The sequence below is a fragment of the Spermophilus citellus genome (assembly GCF_964194105.1).
Source record: "Spermophilus citellus genome assembly, chromosome: 8".
NCBI classification, from domain to species: Eukaryota; Metazoa; Chordata; class Mammalia; order Rodentia; family Sciuridae; genus Spermophilus; species Spermophilus citellus.
The window spans coordinates 148,893,599-148,912,654 of record NC_138189.1 but is presented as its reverse complement, the minus strand read 5'-3'; the positions used below and the strand labels follow the sequence as shown (position 1 = coordinate 148,912,654).

The following is a 19,056-nucleotide window of genomic DNA, read 5'->3' as shown; positions in this document are numbered from 1 at the left end:
GTGGTCGAACGTGTAAATCTTTTTTAGGCAGAATGTAAATGCACCGAAATCGGCATCTGGCTCCCTCCTCCTTCCCACGCATTCTCCAGTCTTTCCCGGAGCAGCCGGAGCCCAAGTCCACTTGGCGCCCGCTCCGCTCCCGCTTTGTTGGTGGCCCTGGGAACCTCAGGTGGCAGCTCCCTCGCCGGGGGCGGCGCTTGGACACCAGTGTCCCCGCGGGGGCGGCCCGGCGTCCTGGAAGGACAGCGAGGACCCGGGTCCCGCACTAGGCGGCGGGCGAGCGCAGCCCTGAGCACGGTCCCCGCGGCGCTCGACGGCTCACCCCGCGCACCGCCACTCGGCGGCTGGAGAGGCGCGGGCCGCGACGGGGACGCGGGCCAGGGGACGCGGGCCAGGGCCCGGGCCGCGGCGAGCCCCGAGAGGGTGGCGCCAGCGGAGCGCCCGTCTGGCCGGAGGGTCTCCTGGAGGAGCGGCCGCCGCGGGCCGGGCACCAGGACCGTGGGGCGGACTCCGCCGGCCTCGGCCCCGCGGCTCGAGCCCCCGCGCCTGGCGGCCGCGCGAGCCCTCGCCCCTCTGCCCGCTGCCGCTACCTGCGCCCGCCCCAGCGGCCAGCCGCGCGCAGCATGTTCCAGGTGCGCAGGTCCAGCCTCCCCAAACCCGCGCGCCGCAGCCTGGAGGACGTGGACTCGGTGCAGCGCGTCCTGCTACACAGGTCAGTGTCACGACGCGGGGCTGCGGGGAGACGGCGCAGGTCTGGGGCGTTGTGGCGGAGGGACTTCCAGGGTCCTCAGGGGCGTCAGGCGGGGCTTCCCGACAGGGCCAGGGACCTGCACCCCACCCCTTGCAGCGTCAGGCCCTGGCGACCCTCGGGCCGCGCGGTGGGGTTACCCACCTCCAGAAGCGCCACTTCCGAAGCAGGGAAGGAGCTCCTGGGCGCAGCGCGCCGGCACCTCGGGCTCCTCGGGAAGAGCGGGGTTTCCTCGGGGAGGTGCCTGGAATTGCGAGGAGCCTCTGTTTCGACTCCGTCCCACCCCACCGTCCCTCACGCCCCACACGCGTGCGCGTCCACTCAGCACACCAGGAATTCAGGAGTTCCCCTAAGGAGGGCGAGAACCCCAGCCTTCGGTCGGCCGGCAGCGTGGCCATCGACTGCCAGGACTTTGTCCGGTCTTACCCAAAACAGACTCACAGACATAAAGCCGTAGGAACAGTGACGGGTTTATCAAAGAGAAGGAGAATCCACAAGAGCAATTCTGCTTCCCTCCTAACGGCGACGGGAGGAAGAGCCAGGCCATCCCACCGCGGTCACTCCGGGAAGGCCTGGCCTGTGCTGTGGGGAGGGGGAAGCACACAACACACAACACAAAAGCCTGCTTTAGAAATATAGCAACAGTGTCTCTTGAATGCATCTGTGGTGAGAAAGAGTAAGTGTCGCTTTCAAGTGATCCTTTTAAGTCCTTGTACAAACCATATGAACTGTAGAAATCCTGTTCCATTGGAAGTGTAGTAAAAAGAAATATTGTTCAAGGGGAAAATTGGGTTCCTTCTATTTGCGCTGTCTTCTGAAACTTGCAATTTTCTACGGTGGGTTTCCTCCATCCCTTTCCCATCCCTCAACAAAGCTGCTACCATATAAAATAAAATATTGTCAAACGAGCAGCTAAAATTCCTGAATTTTTAAGGGTAATTCCCCTTGCATTTGGTAAAATCACAGTTCGGAAATAACCCCAGGAAGCATTAACTAGAAATTCATTCACAGCATGACTGGTAATGTTGGGAACAGTGTTTGTTTTAAATACTTAGGACTCTCCTGTAACAGAATTTCTTCGTATTTTTTATGTTTTAAATGTTGAGTGCCAAAAAATTCCAAAGCGATTAACACAACAGGGTTTCAGGTCCAAAGCACAAACCTGCTTGATGAACCAGCACAAAAGAATATGTTTAAACTATAGTCATGGAGACTGAGATGATTATTTCGGAAGTCAGTAGTTGAGTATTTCTGGAATAAACCTGCTCAATATTAAATGAAAAGCTACTTCATCTGAATTATGAATAACTGCTCCCATATGCTATAGGAACCAAGGGACTCTGAAGCTATAAATGTGTTTTTCAGTATCATGGCTAACAGTGATTTCTTTTTAACAGTATATGAAATATTTTTGTTTTTATAATGCACTATTTTATTAGTGATGTTTTTCAAACACTTGTTAAAAATTTGAGACATCTGTCAAAGTTTCTCTTTCATTTGATGAAACTGTTTATAAATACATTCATATGTAATCAAATGTCTTGCTTGCATATATAAAGATTTGTTTAGACATAATGTAATAGAAATTAGAGAAATCAGATTACCTTTAAATCATGCTAATTTATCAACCATAGTTCTCATGAACTAGACTAACCCATGGCTTTTTTTAAAAAAACTAGTTTTACAATGTTTTATGTTTTTCTTTTAAAACATCCCTTTTAAGTTATCCACAAAATTCTGGCAATTGCATTAAAGACTCCAGTGGCCTTGGGCCACAGAAATTCATATACAAGAGAAAACATCAGATTATTTTATTTTTACATTTTATTCTAAAGAGTATGTTTTCTGAGTGTTTGTTTTTTTAATTACTTGTATATTTTCCATTGCAAATGTGGTTTTTCAAAATGTAAAGCATTAAATTGCTGTGCTTTTGAGAAAGATATTTCAGTCTAACCAAAATTGATGCAAAGTTGCAGACTTTTCTGTGCATGAGGTGTTAACTACAAAATGTCAAACTAAAAATGACTATTGCTCAGAAAAAAAAATTCAGCTATTCTGCTTTTAGGGAAAAAAGTTGAGGTTTCTAAGCGGAAAGCTTCAGTATTGGCATTTCTGTTAAGTATACTTGAGTTAACATTTTTGTGTCATCTTGATTCTTAGAAGTACTAAACTAATCATGTTAGTACTCACTAGTGTTTTGCAATTTTTTTAAAATTGTGCATGAGGCTTTCCCAATTTAGCAATTCCTTTGGAGTCCTATTTCTATTGTATATTAGTTGTATGACTTGGCAAGATTTTTAACTTGTCTGTTAACACAACAGGGTTTCAGATCCAAAGCACAAACCTGCCTGATAAACCAGCACAAAAGAATATGTTTAAACTATAGTCATCGAGACTGAGATGATTATTTCGGAAGTGAGTAGTTGAGCATTTCTGGAATAAACCTGCTCAATATTAAATGAAAAACTAATTTCCTATTCTTTTGGTACTATAAAGAGTATAAGACCCATCTCATATGGCAGTATCATGAATTTCTGATTATATAGAAGCACTCTATAAAACTAAGATTCTGTCAAATATAGGGGATTATGGTAGCAACTATCTTAAAACATAAAGTATAGCTATTCATAAAGCCTGTGAGAGGCTCAGTTGAGCTACTTTGTCCAAGGCCTAATGGCTAATAAATGGTGCTGGTCCAGGCTAAAATGTTGATTTGGGGGGGCACCAAAACCAGCAGAGAGAGTGAACTAAAGGCAAGTTCCTGAAAATGTTTTATGGTCCAAATTTCATACTCTTGTCAACAGCAAAAATGTGCATATTAAAAACACCTCAAACATCTGGAGCTTCCAGGGGTAAAAGTGTGCCCCATTAAGTAATATTCATGCTATTAATAGTATAAAATATTGGGACTGGGGCTGTAGCTCAGTGGCAGAATATGAGTGAGGCATTGGGTTCGATCCTCAGCACCACATTAAAAAAAAATAAAATAAAGGCATTCTGTCCATCTACAACTACAAAAAAATAAAAAAGAAAAAAAAAAAGAATATAGGCTGGGGTTGTGGCTCAGTGGTAGAGTGCTCGCCTAGCATGCATGAGCACTGGATTCAATCCTCAGAACCACATAAATATAAAGATATTGTGTTTACCTAAAGCTAAAAAATAAATATTTTAAAAAAGTATAAAATATCTTTTTAAACTCTGAAAGTAAAAACTGACATAAATCATAAAACCAAAAGTATTGAAGTAGAGCATAAAGCGTACACTGCTGTTTTTAAATGTGTAAGGCATTGGGTTTCAATGATTATCTCATTTGAATTTTGACAATCCTGCATGGTGGGCAGAGATTATCATTGCTGACTTTGCCTGCGTTCATTTGGTCATCAGTGCTAGAATCACAGAACTCAGATCTGTGGAAAAGCATGGCACTTACGGATTATCGAGCATTTTGACAGCCCATTGTCAGATGGTTACAGAGTTTGACAATGCTGTGATTTTTTTTTTTTTTGAAGATGCTTTGGGCACTCATTTATAAGCTGTATTTTTTTTCCTATGTGGCGTCTGTGTTTTGGTTCTTTTTTTTCCTCTTCCTCTTCCTCAGCAGATGTGGGCCATCCACCTGGGGCTGTTGTTTTCCTGCTTAAGGGGCCTCCTTTACTTCTGCCTGACAACTACGAGTCTATGACAGTAGAACAGTTCACCAAACTTGTAAGTGAAGGCTTGGGGCTGAAGCTTTGTGCTGTCCACTGTAATTACTTTATGACTTTGGGTTCCTCATGAGTAATTCCATAATTATCATTCAAACATAGAATACATGATCTTATAATAGTTAAGTTCCATAAATTTTTACAAGCAATTCAGTTTTTATATAAGAAAATTAGAATTCTAGACCATAACTTAATTCCATAAATTTAGCATTGCTAATGCTATTTTTATATACTATGATTTGATTATGAATCTGAAAAATTCCACATTATATAAAGTCTCCATTTTGCTGGCCTACCAAATTATTTATTCATGATTTAAGAAAATAATAGCAGTTATGTTTCCACATAGTTTATGAAGTATTATTTCTGTTTTCACAATTAAGGAGATTTTAATTAGCTCCTAACAAGACCCTGCTACATGAATTCTTACCTTGTGGTTTGAAGGTTTTAATGAATGTAACCTCTGTGGCCTTGTTTTCACTTATTGCTTAGTGCTAGCTTGTCTTTCCACTAGGGAAAGAGCTCTTGAACCTGCTAAAGATACTAAATATTTAATTATGTTCTTATCTCCTGTATTTTATGTCAGAATCCTATTGTTTGCCTATTTGAGATGATAATCTATGGAAATAAGGACCTCACATATTATATGTTTGAAACTAAACATTTTGGGGCCTCAGAAGAGGCTGACCATTTGTGTAGTTAAAAACCAGTAATGAGAATACACCTCATTCTAAATCTTTCAAGTTTTGTTGGGATTGCTAATAACCCAATAGACAAAGGCCCTGAAAATGGCATCTTATTTTTTTCCTTTCTTTGTCCTCTCCAATACATATAAAGGATGTTAAGTATTAATAAGGTTAGGGCAAATATGATATGTGAAGTGAGAAATATGATTAGCTAATAAATACCCCACCCTGAAAATTAAGGATAAAAATTATTGCTATTTTTTTCAATTGTGAAAAAAAACAGGGTGGTAACTGTTATTATTTCTTTGTGATTGTCTTTTGTCCATTAGCCAAAGAAGTTGCTATATCCAGGGACACATCTAGGGGAAGGAACATTTCTTAGAAGATAAAACTTTTATGTGGCATTCTTTTGCTCCTGTTCAACTTTGCAAAAAATGAATGATTAAAAAACAAGATCCAGTCATGTTCTCTAGGACACTGTCATTTGGTAGCAAAGATTATATATATGACAGACTGATACTAGTTATACCAGAACCTCATGGGATATATTGTGATGGGAAAGGTGGAAAGAAGAATTCTAACAGAGGGAGGAGAGGTGTCTGGGAAGGCTGATGGAAAAGGTCTTGAGAGATTACGTAGTACTGTATTCAAAGAGTAAATTTTGGAGAGGTATCATCTCAGGAAAAAACTGTGTGAGCAAATGGTATAGAACTGCTAAGTTTTATTGATACTTTATGTACTAGCTGTTTTACATGGATTAATTCATTGGATTTCAAACAGTGCTGTGAAGTAGATACCAATATCTGAATTTACAGATAAGAAAATTGGAGAGGTTGATTTGCTCAAGGTTCTGCAGATGGTGGGTTCTGGAGCAGCAAGAGAGGCCAGCCTGAGGGGCTCAAATTCAGAAGATGGGAGTGGTTCCAGCCTATTCTGGAAGTGGCCACTGAGCCTACATTTAGAAGTGCAGGGCTGAGGGAGAGCTTAGGGAGGTTTCCCAGGTTTGTAGAGTTGGGGGGGATGCTCCTTTGAAATAAAAAGATTTCCAGGCCCCTCCCCTGGAGGTTCTGATCCTGTTACCTGTCATTAATCAGTGATTTGATTAATGAGGGAAGTTGGACACAGTTCATTAACTTAATTGAGATATAGTGGGAAATAAAGCATCTAACCCCTAATTAGTGCTCAATTATTTGTAGTATTGGAAAAACTGTTCTTAAAGAATCTACAGTGTTCATTCTCTGTTTAATGTGATGCTAGAGGAATTTTAAGAGCATGGTGTAAAATTATTAGCTGCTGCTTATAGAAAAACAGATTATTATTTGTGAGAAGAAAATGTGATATTTTTCTAAAATTTAAAATATCTTTCTTTACTCTAACAAATTGCTTTAAAAATGAAGAAAGGCTAACTTTTTAAAGAGGCCTAAAGCACTTTTTATTTTGGAATGGAATCTTAAGTAATTTTTAACATTTGAGACTTTGGTGAGAATAAGTACATACGTTTTGCCAGAAAAATGTAAGATAACTATTAAATGTGACTTCAACTTTTTTTTAATAATATTGTTTCTCTGATTTTAAAAGTAGTCCCTTTTTTTGGTTGGTTTGTTTTTTGGTCACAATGCTGATGGAAATAGTTGTTCCCTTCTTTCCTTGCTTCAAATTCCTGGCCCATTACTTCTTCTTTCACTGTAAGTTGGCAAGGTGGCTGCCTATTAACAAACAAAATGAACAAAATCTTACGTGACTGCCTCAGGGTCCTGCTGAAACCGGTAGGTCGCCACCCATGCCCTCCCTCCTTTGGTCCTTCCTTCCAGTTTTCAAGAAGAGGTGTTGAGGGAGGTCATATCCTTCCTTCTTTGACTCAGGAGCCATCTCTGCCTGCCTCCTCGAGGACCTCCCTTTCCATCGTCCTTTTACAAACTGGTCTCCTGTTGAGGAGAGTAGGAATCACTTTTAGGGAGAAACTCGCAGATTTCCAGAGATGGCTTCAATTTTTTATAATCTTAAGTAAACATATGGAATATGCTTTATAGTTCTAAGATAAAACCAATTTTATAAATTAATACGATTAAGCTATAAAATAAAATTCAACAGTTGTTATATAATTATACAAAAAGCACATTTAGAAAGTATTACAAATAAAGCCATAAAGCCTAGTTTCAGATCCACAGCCCAGTGGTGCTAGGGCAGTGGGGTACGTTGCTGAAAAGTCAAAGAAAGAACCTGGAGATGGTGTGTGACACACAATTTACTCCCAAAGGCTGAGGAGGTAGCACCTCTGTCCCTCACGGTACCTTGCCATCCCTCACAGCATTGCTCCAGAAAGCAGTGTCTCCATCCCTCACTCAGCAGTAACACCAGTGGATGAGTGACATGCACACTCTCCCTCTGTATTGAGCTTCACATTAGCTACTACAAGGAAGAGGTCTTTTATAAGTTAGTTGGTAGAAGCAGTGCCGTTGTTAGTGGCTTAGTTTGCTTTCTTCCTTGTATGGCCATCATTCCAAGGAGTGGCTGTTCTGGTGTTCATGGAAGCAGGTGCTTTTTACAGATAACATTAACTTGTCCGAGTTCCAGCATTCATGAGAAAAGGCAGTGTCCTCCAAGGTAGTACTTACTCAGGCATACTGGCCTGGGCCTACTCTCATGGTTCCCTTGACTTGGCTGGGGAACTGGGGACCAAAGGGCATCTCAGGAACATGGTATTATTTTGTTGCCATCCTTCTTTAAGGATGACACACAGGAAATCCAAATGTACATAATTTAAAGTGACAAATGAAACTAAATTGTCTGCTACTGCCCAGGTTCTTGAGTTCTTCAGGCATAATCACTATAAGAGCACACGATGACCCATTAGTCTTCTCTGTTGGAAGCATCCCTTAATAAGATAAATTAAGACTTCCTCTAAGAAATTTGCTGAGGCCCCACATGTGCTAGCTTGGTTTTCTCTGGGTATTTTGTTAGAAACCTGTATTTATAACAAAACTACTATATGTTATAATCAACCCTGTGTCTCCATCTGCCCATCTAGTTTAGTTGAATCCCCAGCACCCATCCTTTGAAATCATAAAATAATATTATATCCTTTTTTACTTGGTATAATATAAATAATATAAATATAATAATATAAATAGTTCCCTGATGGATTACTCTTTGAAAATATTTCTATTTAAAATAAAAATATTAATCATTTTATCAATAAAAGTATACTTTCTTCATTTTTCTTTAGATTGCCTTCAGATTTCACTCTTCTGAACTTTCAAAATTTTATTTACATTCTTTATTTCTTCAGACTGGATTTCTAGTAGTTTAATTACAGTAGTCCTCCTTTATCCTAGGGAATATGCTCCAAGACCCCCAGTGGGTCCCTGAAACATCAGATAGGAATGAACTCTATGTGTGTTGAATATGCCTTATTGAAAATGCTTGGGTCCAGAAATGTTTTGAATTTGGGATTTTTGAAATCAAATTTTGAAATATATGTATATACATAATAATATTTCTTAAGTTTAAACATAAAATTCACTTTTGTCATAAACATATACATAGTCATAATATAATTTTAAGTAATACCTTTAGTGCGCAAGTGTTTTGACTATGACCTGTAAATAAGGTCAGCTGTGGAATTTTCCCTTGTGGTGTCCTATTGGGGTCAGAAAGTTACGGATTTTATAGCACTTTGGATTTTGGATTTTCAGACTAAAGATGCTCAGTCTACATATACTATGTGTTTTCCTATTCATATGTATTCAATTTAATAAAGTTAAATTTGTAAATTAGCCACAGTAAGAGATTAAAAGCAGCAATAATAGAACAACTATATCAGTATATTGTAATAAGCATTATATGAATGTGGTCTCTCTCAAAATATCTTATTTGCCTTTATTCACCCTTCTTGTTGTGATGAGATGACAATGTTTTATGTGATATTGTGAAATATATATTTGGTTTTCATCTGTGGTTCCTGGCTTACAACTCCCTTCTCATGTTGAGTCTTAAAAACTCTTCATCTTCCCCAACTTTTCTATCTTGGATTTGGCTATAAGAAATTCTCAGACCTATTATCCTTGTCTGATAGAAGGTCATAAAATCCTTTTCATTCCAAAGAGGTCCTGTCCCTTACCTGGGAGGAAGAAGGGCTGGGTTTCCCCAACCAGTCTGTTAGTAGTCATGCCTGTGAAGGGCAGTGTTTGGAGAGTTTCCAGAGTTTCCACATGGAGGTTCCTGGAGGGTGGCACACCCAGAGAGGGCATGGTGATTCTCTCAAACTTCACCCTGTGCATCTCTTCATCCATATCCTGGGTAATTATCTTTATAATAAACTAGTAAACATAAGTATTTTTCCTGAGTTCTGTGAGCCACTCACGCAAATTAATCCAACCTGGTGAAGAGGTTGTAAAAATCTCAATTTATAGATGGGGAAAACAACCTGAGGCTTGCAAGTGCCATATATGTGGGGAGGCATGCAGGGGTTCAATCTAGGGAACTGAGCCCTTAATTTGTGAGATAACCCTATCTCCAGGCTGTATTAGAGGATGCCCCACTGATGTCCACTGCTGCAGAATTGATTGCTTGCTGATGGGGAGAGATCCCACAACTTTGGAGGTCTGTATTGATAGCGTTTTGAGAGCAGTGGGAAAAACAGTACTCCCTTCGTCCCACACAGAGTGATGAAGTGAGGTGAATGACTTAGGCATTATGACCCATTAGCCTACTGCTTACCTTTTTTTAAAATTTTTTATTTTTTAAAAAATATTTTTTAATTATTTATTTTTTGGGGGGCGACCTTCTTACTTGAAAACAATTACATGACAAGCAGCTACTAAGTGACATAGGGCTATTACCATATACAGTGTGCATACACTGGACAAAGATTCATGACCCAGGTGGGACATAGAACTGAATGAGATTTCATCATTCTGCTTGGAATGGTGTGATATTTAAAACTTACATATTGTTATTCACTTCTTGAACTTTTAATTTAATATTTTCTGATCTTGGTTGACTTCCAGTAACTGTGAAAAAGGGAAACAGATGAGAAGGCTATTGTCCTGAGTCCTGAGGAGAAAATTTCATGTAATGATTTCTTGGTTAGCTTTTTATGCCAGCTAGCCATCTAACCATTAACAAGCCTCAAGACCTCTCTAAGTCTATTTGCTTATTTGTATATGGAGAAAATATTTACTTTATTGTGTGCAAATACTTAGCATGGTATATAAGTAGAACAGGTACATAACCTAAGCAATGGTTGACAGTCAATGATAGCTATTATTTTGTGCTTTCAAAAATATTTGATGTAGATATGCACAAATGACATATCAAATTAGCCAGTTTACTCTTCCAACCTCAGTGAGGAGAACAACTTAGATTATACAATTGTGTGTTAGAAAACAAAATCATCACCCGTTTGAAGCACTCTAAGTACCTGCTTGGCAGAAACGTAAAACTGTTTCCAAGTGCTGCACATACAGACCTAGGGCAACTAGTGAGCTCATCCACAGGTCGCCTAGAGGTGCTCAGACCCGCCTAGAGGACGAGCGTCCCTGAGGCAAGATCGTTTCCTCTACTTGTAAACGGACCGAGCCGGGCGCCTCTGCGGCTCGGTTCTGCATAGAAAACCCGCCCCAGTGCAAACAGCAAACGGGACAGGGGTTCTCCCCCGGTGTGATACGCTGTGCAGCCCCCAGGGGCGAACGCTGAGGGGAAAAGGAGCGGTGATGTCTCAGCGGTCCCCTTGCAGCCACCGAGACACGCTCGCGGAGAGTCAGCTCCTAGCCCAGTTCGAGCCCGGGCGTGCTCCGCGGGCGGCTTCCTCGTCGCCCCGGCAACCCGCGTCTCCACCAATGGCAGCGGCGCGGCGCGGTCACGTGGCCCCGCCCTTCCCCGGCGGCACAGCAACATGGCGGCCGCTGCGGGCGGTGGCGGCGGGCTGTGAAGGGCCCCAGCGGCGGCCGTGCATCCGTCCCGATGGCTTCGCCGGCCTTGGGGGCCTCGCGTGGAAGCCCGGACGCGCTCCCCGCAGGTTCCGCTTCGCAGGAAGACGAGGAGGGCGATTCTGCAGACTGGACGGGCTCCTCGGGCTCCTGCGCCTCGGCCAGCGGCTCTTCCGAGTGAGTGCAGAGGGGGACGGTGGGCAGCCCAGGGCGCACGTGCCGGGCGGCCCGAGCGGGACTTCGGCGACCCTGGGGTCTGGGCCAAGTCCGCTCCCGCCGGTTCCGCGCCTTGGAGGGCGCCTCTGCGGAAGGTTTTGGAAACGGCGCCCTGCGAGGCGGCGCCCTTCTCTATGCCGGGTCCTTGCGCCTCAGCCGCCTGGGTGTGTGGGATGCGGATACCACGCGGGTTTTACAAGGCAGCGATGAACTGTGCAGGTTTTCCTCCCGCCGTGGAAAGAGTAGCTGTGTGTAGTCACCCACCTGCTCCAGGATAGGCTCCTTCGAGGTTCAGGTTTGTGCTGTGTTTTATGCATCCTCCTGGTTTCCTGTTTTGTCATAAGTTAATTTTCAAAGTGTTCTTTCCACGTTTTTATCCTTAATAATACGAGAGAAGGTTATTTTGATTTTAAATACCCAATGCGATTTCATTTTTTTATTCTAATTTGTTATATATGACAGCAGAATGCAACACGGTTCATACTACACATATAGAGCACGATTTTTCATATCTCTGGTTGTACACAAAGCAGAGTCACACCATTCGCGTCTTCATACATGTACTTAGAGTAATGATATCCTTCTCGTTCCACCGCCTTTCCTACCCCTATTCCTTCTCCCATCCCTCTTCCCCTTTGCCCTATCTAGATTTTGTCAATTCCTCCCATGCTCCTCCTCCCAACCCCATTATGAATCAGTCTCCTTGTATCAGAGAAAACATTCAGCATTTGGTTTTTTGGGATTAACTAACTTCACTTAACATTATATTCTCCAACTCCATCCATTTACCTGCAAATGCCATGATTTTATTCTCTTTCTTTGCTGGGTAATATTCCATTGTGTATCTATACCACATTTTCTTTATCCATTCATCTACTTAAGGGATTCTAGGTATGAGTGTGCCTTTTCCCCCACATCCTTGTCAACACTTACTGTTGTTTGTATTCTTATTAGCAGCCGTTCTGACTGGAATGAGATGAAGTCTTAGAGTAGTTTTGATTTGCATTTCTCTAATTGCTAGAGATGTTGAACATTTTTTCATATATTTGTTGATTGATTGTATATCCTCTTCTGAGAAGTGTCTGTTCAGGTTTTTGGTCCATTTATTGATTGAGTTATTTGGGTATTTTTTGGAGTTTAGCATTTTGAATTCTTTATATACCCTAGAGATTAGTGTTCTATCTGTTGTGCAAATGGTAAAAATTTGCTCCCATTCTGTAGGCTTTCTCATCACCTCACAGATTGTTTATTTTGCTGAGAAGAAGGTTTTTAGTTTGAATCTGTCCCATTCTTTAATTCTTGATTTTAATTCTTGTACTATGGCAGTTTTACTAAAGAAGTAGGGGCCTAATCTGATATGAAGATTTGGGCCTACTTTTTCTTCTGTTAAATGCAGGATCTCTGGTTTAATTCCTAGGTCCTTGGTCCACTTTGAGTTTTGTGCATGGTGAGGGATAGGGGTTTAATTGCTGTTTCATTTTTGAAGGAATCTATTCTATGGATGAAGAACTTTTTGGAAAAGCCAATCAGTACAACTTGAAACACCTACGGGTGAAAGGTTTAGGCACCAAGAGTCTACCAAGCTGATAAGGGACTGCAATACATATTTTTAGGATGGCATTTTATGGGTAGTTAGGAATAACAGTTACAAATAAGTAAGAATTACTCCTAAATTATTTTCACTTATCATAATTATAACATTTTTATTACTGTCTTTGTAAGTGTGTGAGGAAAGCCTGTTTAATATGTTCTAGAAACTTAAGGATAGGTTGTATTCTTGAAAATCTGAACAAATTTAAGAATATCAATTTTTTGTAATCTCTTTGTGCCCTCCCCTTTTTAATATTGTTTTAGTTGTAGATGGACACAATACCTTTATTTTGTTCATACATTTTATGTGATGCTCAGTACCGAACCCAATGCCTCACATGATTGAGGCAAATACTCTACTGCTGAGCCACAACCCCAGCTCCCCTTTGTGTCCTTTTTAAAAAAGCAGTACAGGTGATTGCAACCAGGGCCTCATGCAAGTTATGCAAGCACTGTACCACAGAGCTTTATCTTGAGCCCATTTTATATTTTGAGACAGTGTCCTTTTAAGTTGCCTAAGATGGCCTTGTACTTGTGATCCTCCTGCCTCAGTCTCCCAAATAGCGGAGATTGTACTTGTGTACTACTGTGGTCATTTAAAAGTAATTTAAAAACTCGTGGTTATTAAGCAAGGCTGCTGGAAGGAAGTAAAGATTACATGGAACCTTATTTGGTCCTTATATAGAAGCAATAGACAGGTTGAGACTTCAGCTTTTGGTTTCTCCACATCTCGGAGTCATACATGTTAGTCTAGAGATAATATGTCATTTCCCATAGTTACACACAGCTGAGTGTTTCATTATAGAAACTCAGGACACCTGATTTCTAATGGAGCCCCATGCACTTGGTGGTATGAAAATAAATGAGCTTAACTCAGTTTCTTCAGAATGTGCAATCTGAGGACCTTGTGCTAGGGTAATGTCTTACTTTTTAAGTATTCCATTTTCTGGAATACATTATCTATGTATGATATTTTAGTTTTTAAAAACAATCATTAAGATTTCTACAGTAGTCATTTACTATTCACTCTAATGTTTTGCCTTTCAATAGAAAAAGTACAGTAAATCCCTATTGGAGGCTGGGCACTGTGGTGCACACCTGTGATCCCAGCGGCTTGGGAGGCTGAGGCAGAATGATCTCAAGTTCAAAGCCAGGCTCAATAAAAGTGAGGTGGAAGCAACTCAGTGAGATCCTGTCTCTAAATAAAATACAAAATAGGGCTGGGGATGTGGCTCAGTGGTTGAGTGCCTCTGAATTCAATCCCTGGTACCTCCCCCACAAAAAAATCTGTATCAAAAATATTTTTCTGGTCTCTGTTGAGTTCTATCAAGATTCAGATATTATGTCTTTTCTTTCTTTCTTTCTGTACTGTGGATTGAAGTGTTTTTGTATTTTATTTAGAGACAGGGTCTCTGAGTTGCTTAGTGCCTCGCCATTGTGGAGGCTGGCTTTCAACTTGCAATCCTCCTGCGATCCACAGGGATTACAGACATGCACCACTGGGCCCAACTGTCTGTCCTTTCTTGATGTATATGACTTAAAGGTTGATCTGCTGATATAGTCCAGAAGGTTTCTCTCTTGGTATTTGGTGTTCACCTCCCTAATCTGCAGTCACCAGTGCAGACAGCCTTCCTACCTTGGACAGAACCAGCATTTGATCAGAAGCATACCAGTGTGAATCTTAATCAAAGGGAGATGAATTGCCCATTATCTTTTATGGTCTATATGAAGCTGACTAAGGAAGTTATATTACACATTGATTCACATAAATAATCATGAAATTTCAAAATTCTAGTTAATAATCTGTATGTTCTTTTTGGAAATTATATTTTTTCATATATGCTTTGTAACTAAAAATCAGTTTTGAACTGCATGTGATTGTCAATATGCTTATTGTTTGGTGGATAAAAATCACCTTAGGTACATCTGTAGAGCTCTTACAGGCTTACTATAGAGGAGGAAGGTTGGCACATGGGTATGTCCCTGAGGAGGCTGCGGAGGTAATACTGGTGGGTGGGTTGGAAGAAGGAACCCTTGACTGGTGTCAGTATTGAGATAGCAGAAATCAAGCATTTACTTGGCAACAATGCCAAGTTTCTTAGCTTTGGCTGTAGTTACCCAACTCATTGAAGAAACATGAGCATAGTTGATGTTGGCCTGACATTGCCCAGTTTTCTGACTTAGATTTTCAGTGTTTCAAAGTGAATTTTTTTACTATTGTTATGTTAGTTGCAAAACTTTGGCTGATGAAGAGAGAAAAATAACTGTAAAAGAGATTTCAGCTGAGAAAAACTAAGGAACTTCTGTCTAAAATGAGATTGACTACAGAAGAAAGCAAATATCTCAAAATTTTTTCAGGGATTTTTTAACAGCTCTCTTGAATTTCATTTATATAGAAAAAATTGCACATAACAGTTTTCATTTTGACATATATACACCTTCCAGGATAATGAACATATTTATCTCACCTGCTAGTTTCCCTATGCACCTCCCGAAGAGCACACACGCCCCCTCACTCTTCACAATCACTTACTTGTTTTCTCTCATTATATATCAGTTTGTATTTTCTAGCATTTTATAAAAACGAAATCATCCAGCATAGAGAGGTTTTTTTTTTTTTTTTAAACTCAGCATAATTGAGATTCATCCATTTTGTTGCTTGTAAGGGTTGTTCCTTTCTTTGAGTAGAATTCCATTGTTGGAATATAGCAAAATTTATCTTTTTCTTGGATTTTGGCATGGGAATGTACTGCTCACATGTTTTCAGATCGGACAGTGTCCAGTCCTGTTGACCTCCTTCCTGTACCCCCCCAACCCCCCGCCGTTCCCACAGCCATACCTTGCTTAAGGGGCTTCCTCTCCTGTGTCTCACTGAGTACCTTCCCTTGGATCTGGATGCCTCTTATTTTTGTTTCCAGCTAGTCTTCCATACAGCTACCAGAGTTTCAAACACAATTTTAAATCATTTTCTACTTTACTCAAAAGCTTATTGGCCTCTCAAATAAATTCCAGATTCCTTAGGATGATTCTTAAAGTCCTTTTTGATCTGCACCTGGCATTTTGTATTTCATCTTTAATGAACTCTTTTAAGCTACCTGTATTTCTGCTATATTACAGTATCCACCTGTTCTCAAACTGATAATGTCCTTTCACGCTGAACCTTTACAGGCTTTGTTCTCGCTGTTTGAAACCTCCTTTCTTCCTATCTCTACTTGCCCAAATCATTTAAAAAATCCTACTTAAATGCCACCTTCTCCTAGAACCTTGTCTCATTCCTTATACTTAATTTTTCCATGCTGTATCCTCTATAAAAAAACAGTGTTGATTTCTGTTTTAGCTCTTGCATTTCAACTATTTGATTATCTCTCGCCTATCTGACATCTTTAAGAATACCGAATGGTGATGTGTTCCTGATTGTGGAAATTTATTAAATGTAAAAAGTCCTCAGTTATGAGTTCACCAGCTGCTCCCACTGTCTTCTCTAATGTGCTTTGTGCTTGTTCCTATGGTGACTGTCTAGAATAGCATCAACCCGTTGGAGACCCCCTACCCTCTGACTGCTATAGCATCCGGCAAAGATTTCAGCTACTAAAATTCTTAACAAAAAGACCTTGAGGGGTGAAACCTAGATATTACTGGTAGACAGAGCTCAGAAAACGCAAAAAAGCATTGGCTAGTGCTCATTGAACAAGTGCCACATAGAGCCCATATTCATTTGTCATGACATTTTTTATTGTGTGTGGTTTTTCTCTGTCCCTAGAATTGTCCTTGTGTTCCTAATAGTGTCATATGACTACATGTATTGGCCACTTTGATAAAAGGCATTGTACCTTGCCCACTTTAAAAGAGAAAGAGAGAGAGAGAAGAAAAGAATAATGTAATGGATTTGGAATAGGGCAAATGTCGGTCCTCCAGTAAGAAAAAAGTGTCAGTAGGACTGGTTAATTTATAGATCTTTTCTCTGTGTGGAATTGCTATACTGTTGCAAATGATTAAAAAAATTATATATGGGCATTAGTGCAAATTAAGTCCTGAGAGAGTCAAATAACTTTGGGGGGGGAATATTTAGTGTCAACTTGGAATTCTTGAAAACATTAGGAATTGAGAAACTTATTAGCATTATCTGAAATTCATGTTCTGTAATCTATTTGTTACATATCATTTAGGGCCTTGAAAAACAATTAAAGTGTCTTTAAATTTTGCAAGCAAGCTGTAAATAAACTGTTATCTGTTTAGAGCAAAGCAGAATAAACAAACTAAGACTTTCATTGAAAGAAAATTGAGTCATTTACTCAATGAGAATTTTATAGCTTGTACCATAGGGTTTCAGATGGTGATGGAAGAGTATTTGTATAGTACTGATTAATATGACCCATGCAATATAAAAATATGAATTAAACAGCTACATTTAATTTTGTTTGTTTTTTGAAATAAGGTTTAAATTTTGAAGTAAGTTTAGATTTACAGAGGAGTTGCAAAGGTATTACAGCATTCCCTTAAACCCTTCTCCTGGGTGCCCCTGATGTTGACATCCTATACAGCTGTTGCTCATTTGTCAAAACTAAGAAAATTAACACTGGTAAGTACTATTAACCAAAGTCTGAACTTTATTTGTTGGCAAATTTCACCATTCTGCCACTAATGTTCTTTTTCTGTTCCAGGATTCAACCCAGGATATCAAATTGCCTCTAGTCAGCCTGTCTCCCCAGTCTCCTCTGTTCTGTGACAAGTTCTCAGTTCAGTGGTTTTCGTAACCTCAATCCCTTGGTTGAGGTGGCACTGGCCAGATCTCTTCCCCATCAAGTTGTTATTTTCCACTTTCCATGTTCTCACACTTTGCTGGTGAGAATGTGCATTGGTGTGTCTTTTGGGTGAAGACCTGTATATACACATACATAAAAGGAAAGTCACTGTAACTTTCTTAGAGAAAAACAAAAATAAAAACAGAATACAAAGCTCATCAGTAGCTAAATGAGTGACTATGCTGCATCTTCCATATGGACCGTTATGCCACCATTAGGGCTTTCTGAACTGTATTGTCAAGTGAGAAATTAGAAAGCTAAGTACATACTGTTATATAAGTATATACGTTTTATGTGATTATGAAACATGGGTCTTCAACATTGTTTATGTCAATGAGAAGTAGGAAGGAAAATGACCATGATAATCATACTTCCATTTATTTGTGCCTATGTATGCATAGAGAGATGCTGGCAGTCACCAACCAGAAATCCAGTCCACTTCAATCCCTTCTGTCTCATCTTACCTACTGAATCTCAAAGTTCTGGTGATTTTCGAGTATGTTTCAGCCCTAATTACCTTAGTTATTTTTGCCTTGACTACTAAAATGCCAATTAATCTTCTTGCCTTGGGTTGTGTCTATCTCAAACTCACCTTCAGTTTACTTCCAGAGCAGGACTGTCCAGGGATATCTGACCTCTAGACCCTGCAAACTCTTCACTCACCTTGATGGAGGCCAGGTCTCCACGCCTTCTACCTCCCACGTTGCTCTGGCACCTGCACTTGCTGGTGGTTTTCTACATAGGTTAGACACTTCCCTCAAGCCTTGCTCTGTTGTTACTTCTGTTTAAACTTCTCTTTTTCTTCAGCTTCCCAATTCTCCTCCCAACCACTTGTTGTTTACGAGGCTGTAGAGCTCTCGTATGTGCCTCTGTCTTGTGCTCCAAGTGTATTGTCGTGGGTTCCTTCTCTCTTTTCCCCACTAAGCAAAGGCAGAAACTGATATTTTCATTCTTGTAATTCCGGTATTTACTGCAGTGCTTGGTGCTATGTATTTGTCCCTTTATTCCTCACTGCATGCATCTTAGAATCATAACTAGGAAGTGGGTTCACATTCATTCAGATTTTAGAGATTAAAATGCACCATCTTGGGCTGGGGATGTGGCTCAAGCAGTAGCGCACTCGCCTGGCATGGGTGCGGCCCGGGTTCGATCCTCAGCACCACATACCAACAAAGATGTTGTGTCCGCCGAGAACTAAAAAATAAATATTAAAAAATTCTCTCTCTCTCCTCTCTCTCTCTCTCTCTCTCTCTCCTCTCTCTCTCTCTCTCTCTCTCCTCTCTCACTCTCTCTTAAAATAAAATAAAATGCACCATCTTTTTTTTTTTTTTTTTTTTTTGGTACTAGGGATTGAACCCAGGGGTGCTTAACCACGGAGCC

General features: G+C 40.6%; 1 protein-coding gene across 2 annotated transcripts in view; it reads left to right on the top strand.

Moving 5' to 3' along the window:
- The first annotated feature begins 493 nt into the window (after positions 1 to 493).
- The window catches only part of INTU (inturned planar cell polarity protein), a 114,164-nt gene continuing 95,601 nt past the window's right edge, over positions 494 to 19,056 (top strand). Inside the window, exon 1 of one of the 2 annotated variants that reach the window (XM_081303819.1) lies at positions 494 to 712. In XM_081303819.1, coding sequence (XP_081159945.1) covers positions 624 to 712 — 89 coding nt within the window. In that variant the 5' untranslated portion in view covers positions 494 to 623. Of the gene's footprint in view, positions 713 to 11,029; positions 11,246 to 19,056 lie in introns of those variants that run through there. The other variant, XM_081303818.1, reaches the window with a different exon arrangement.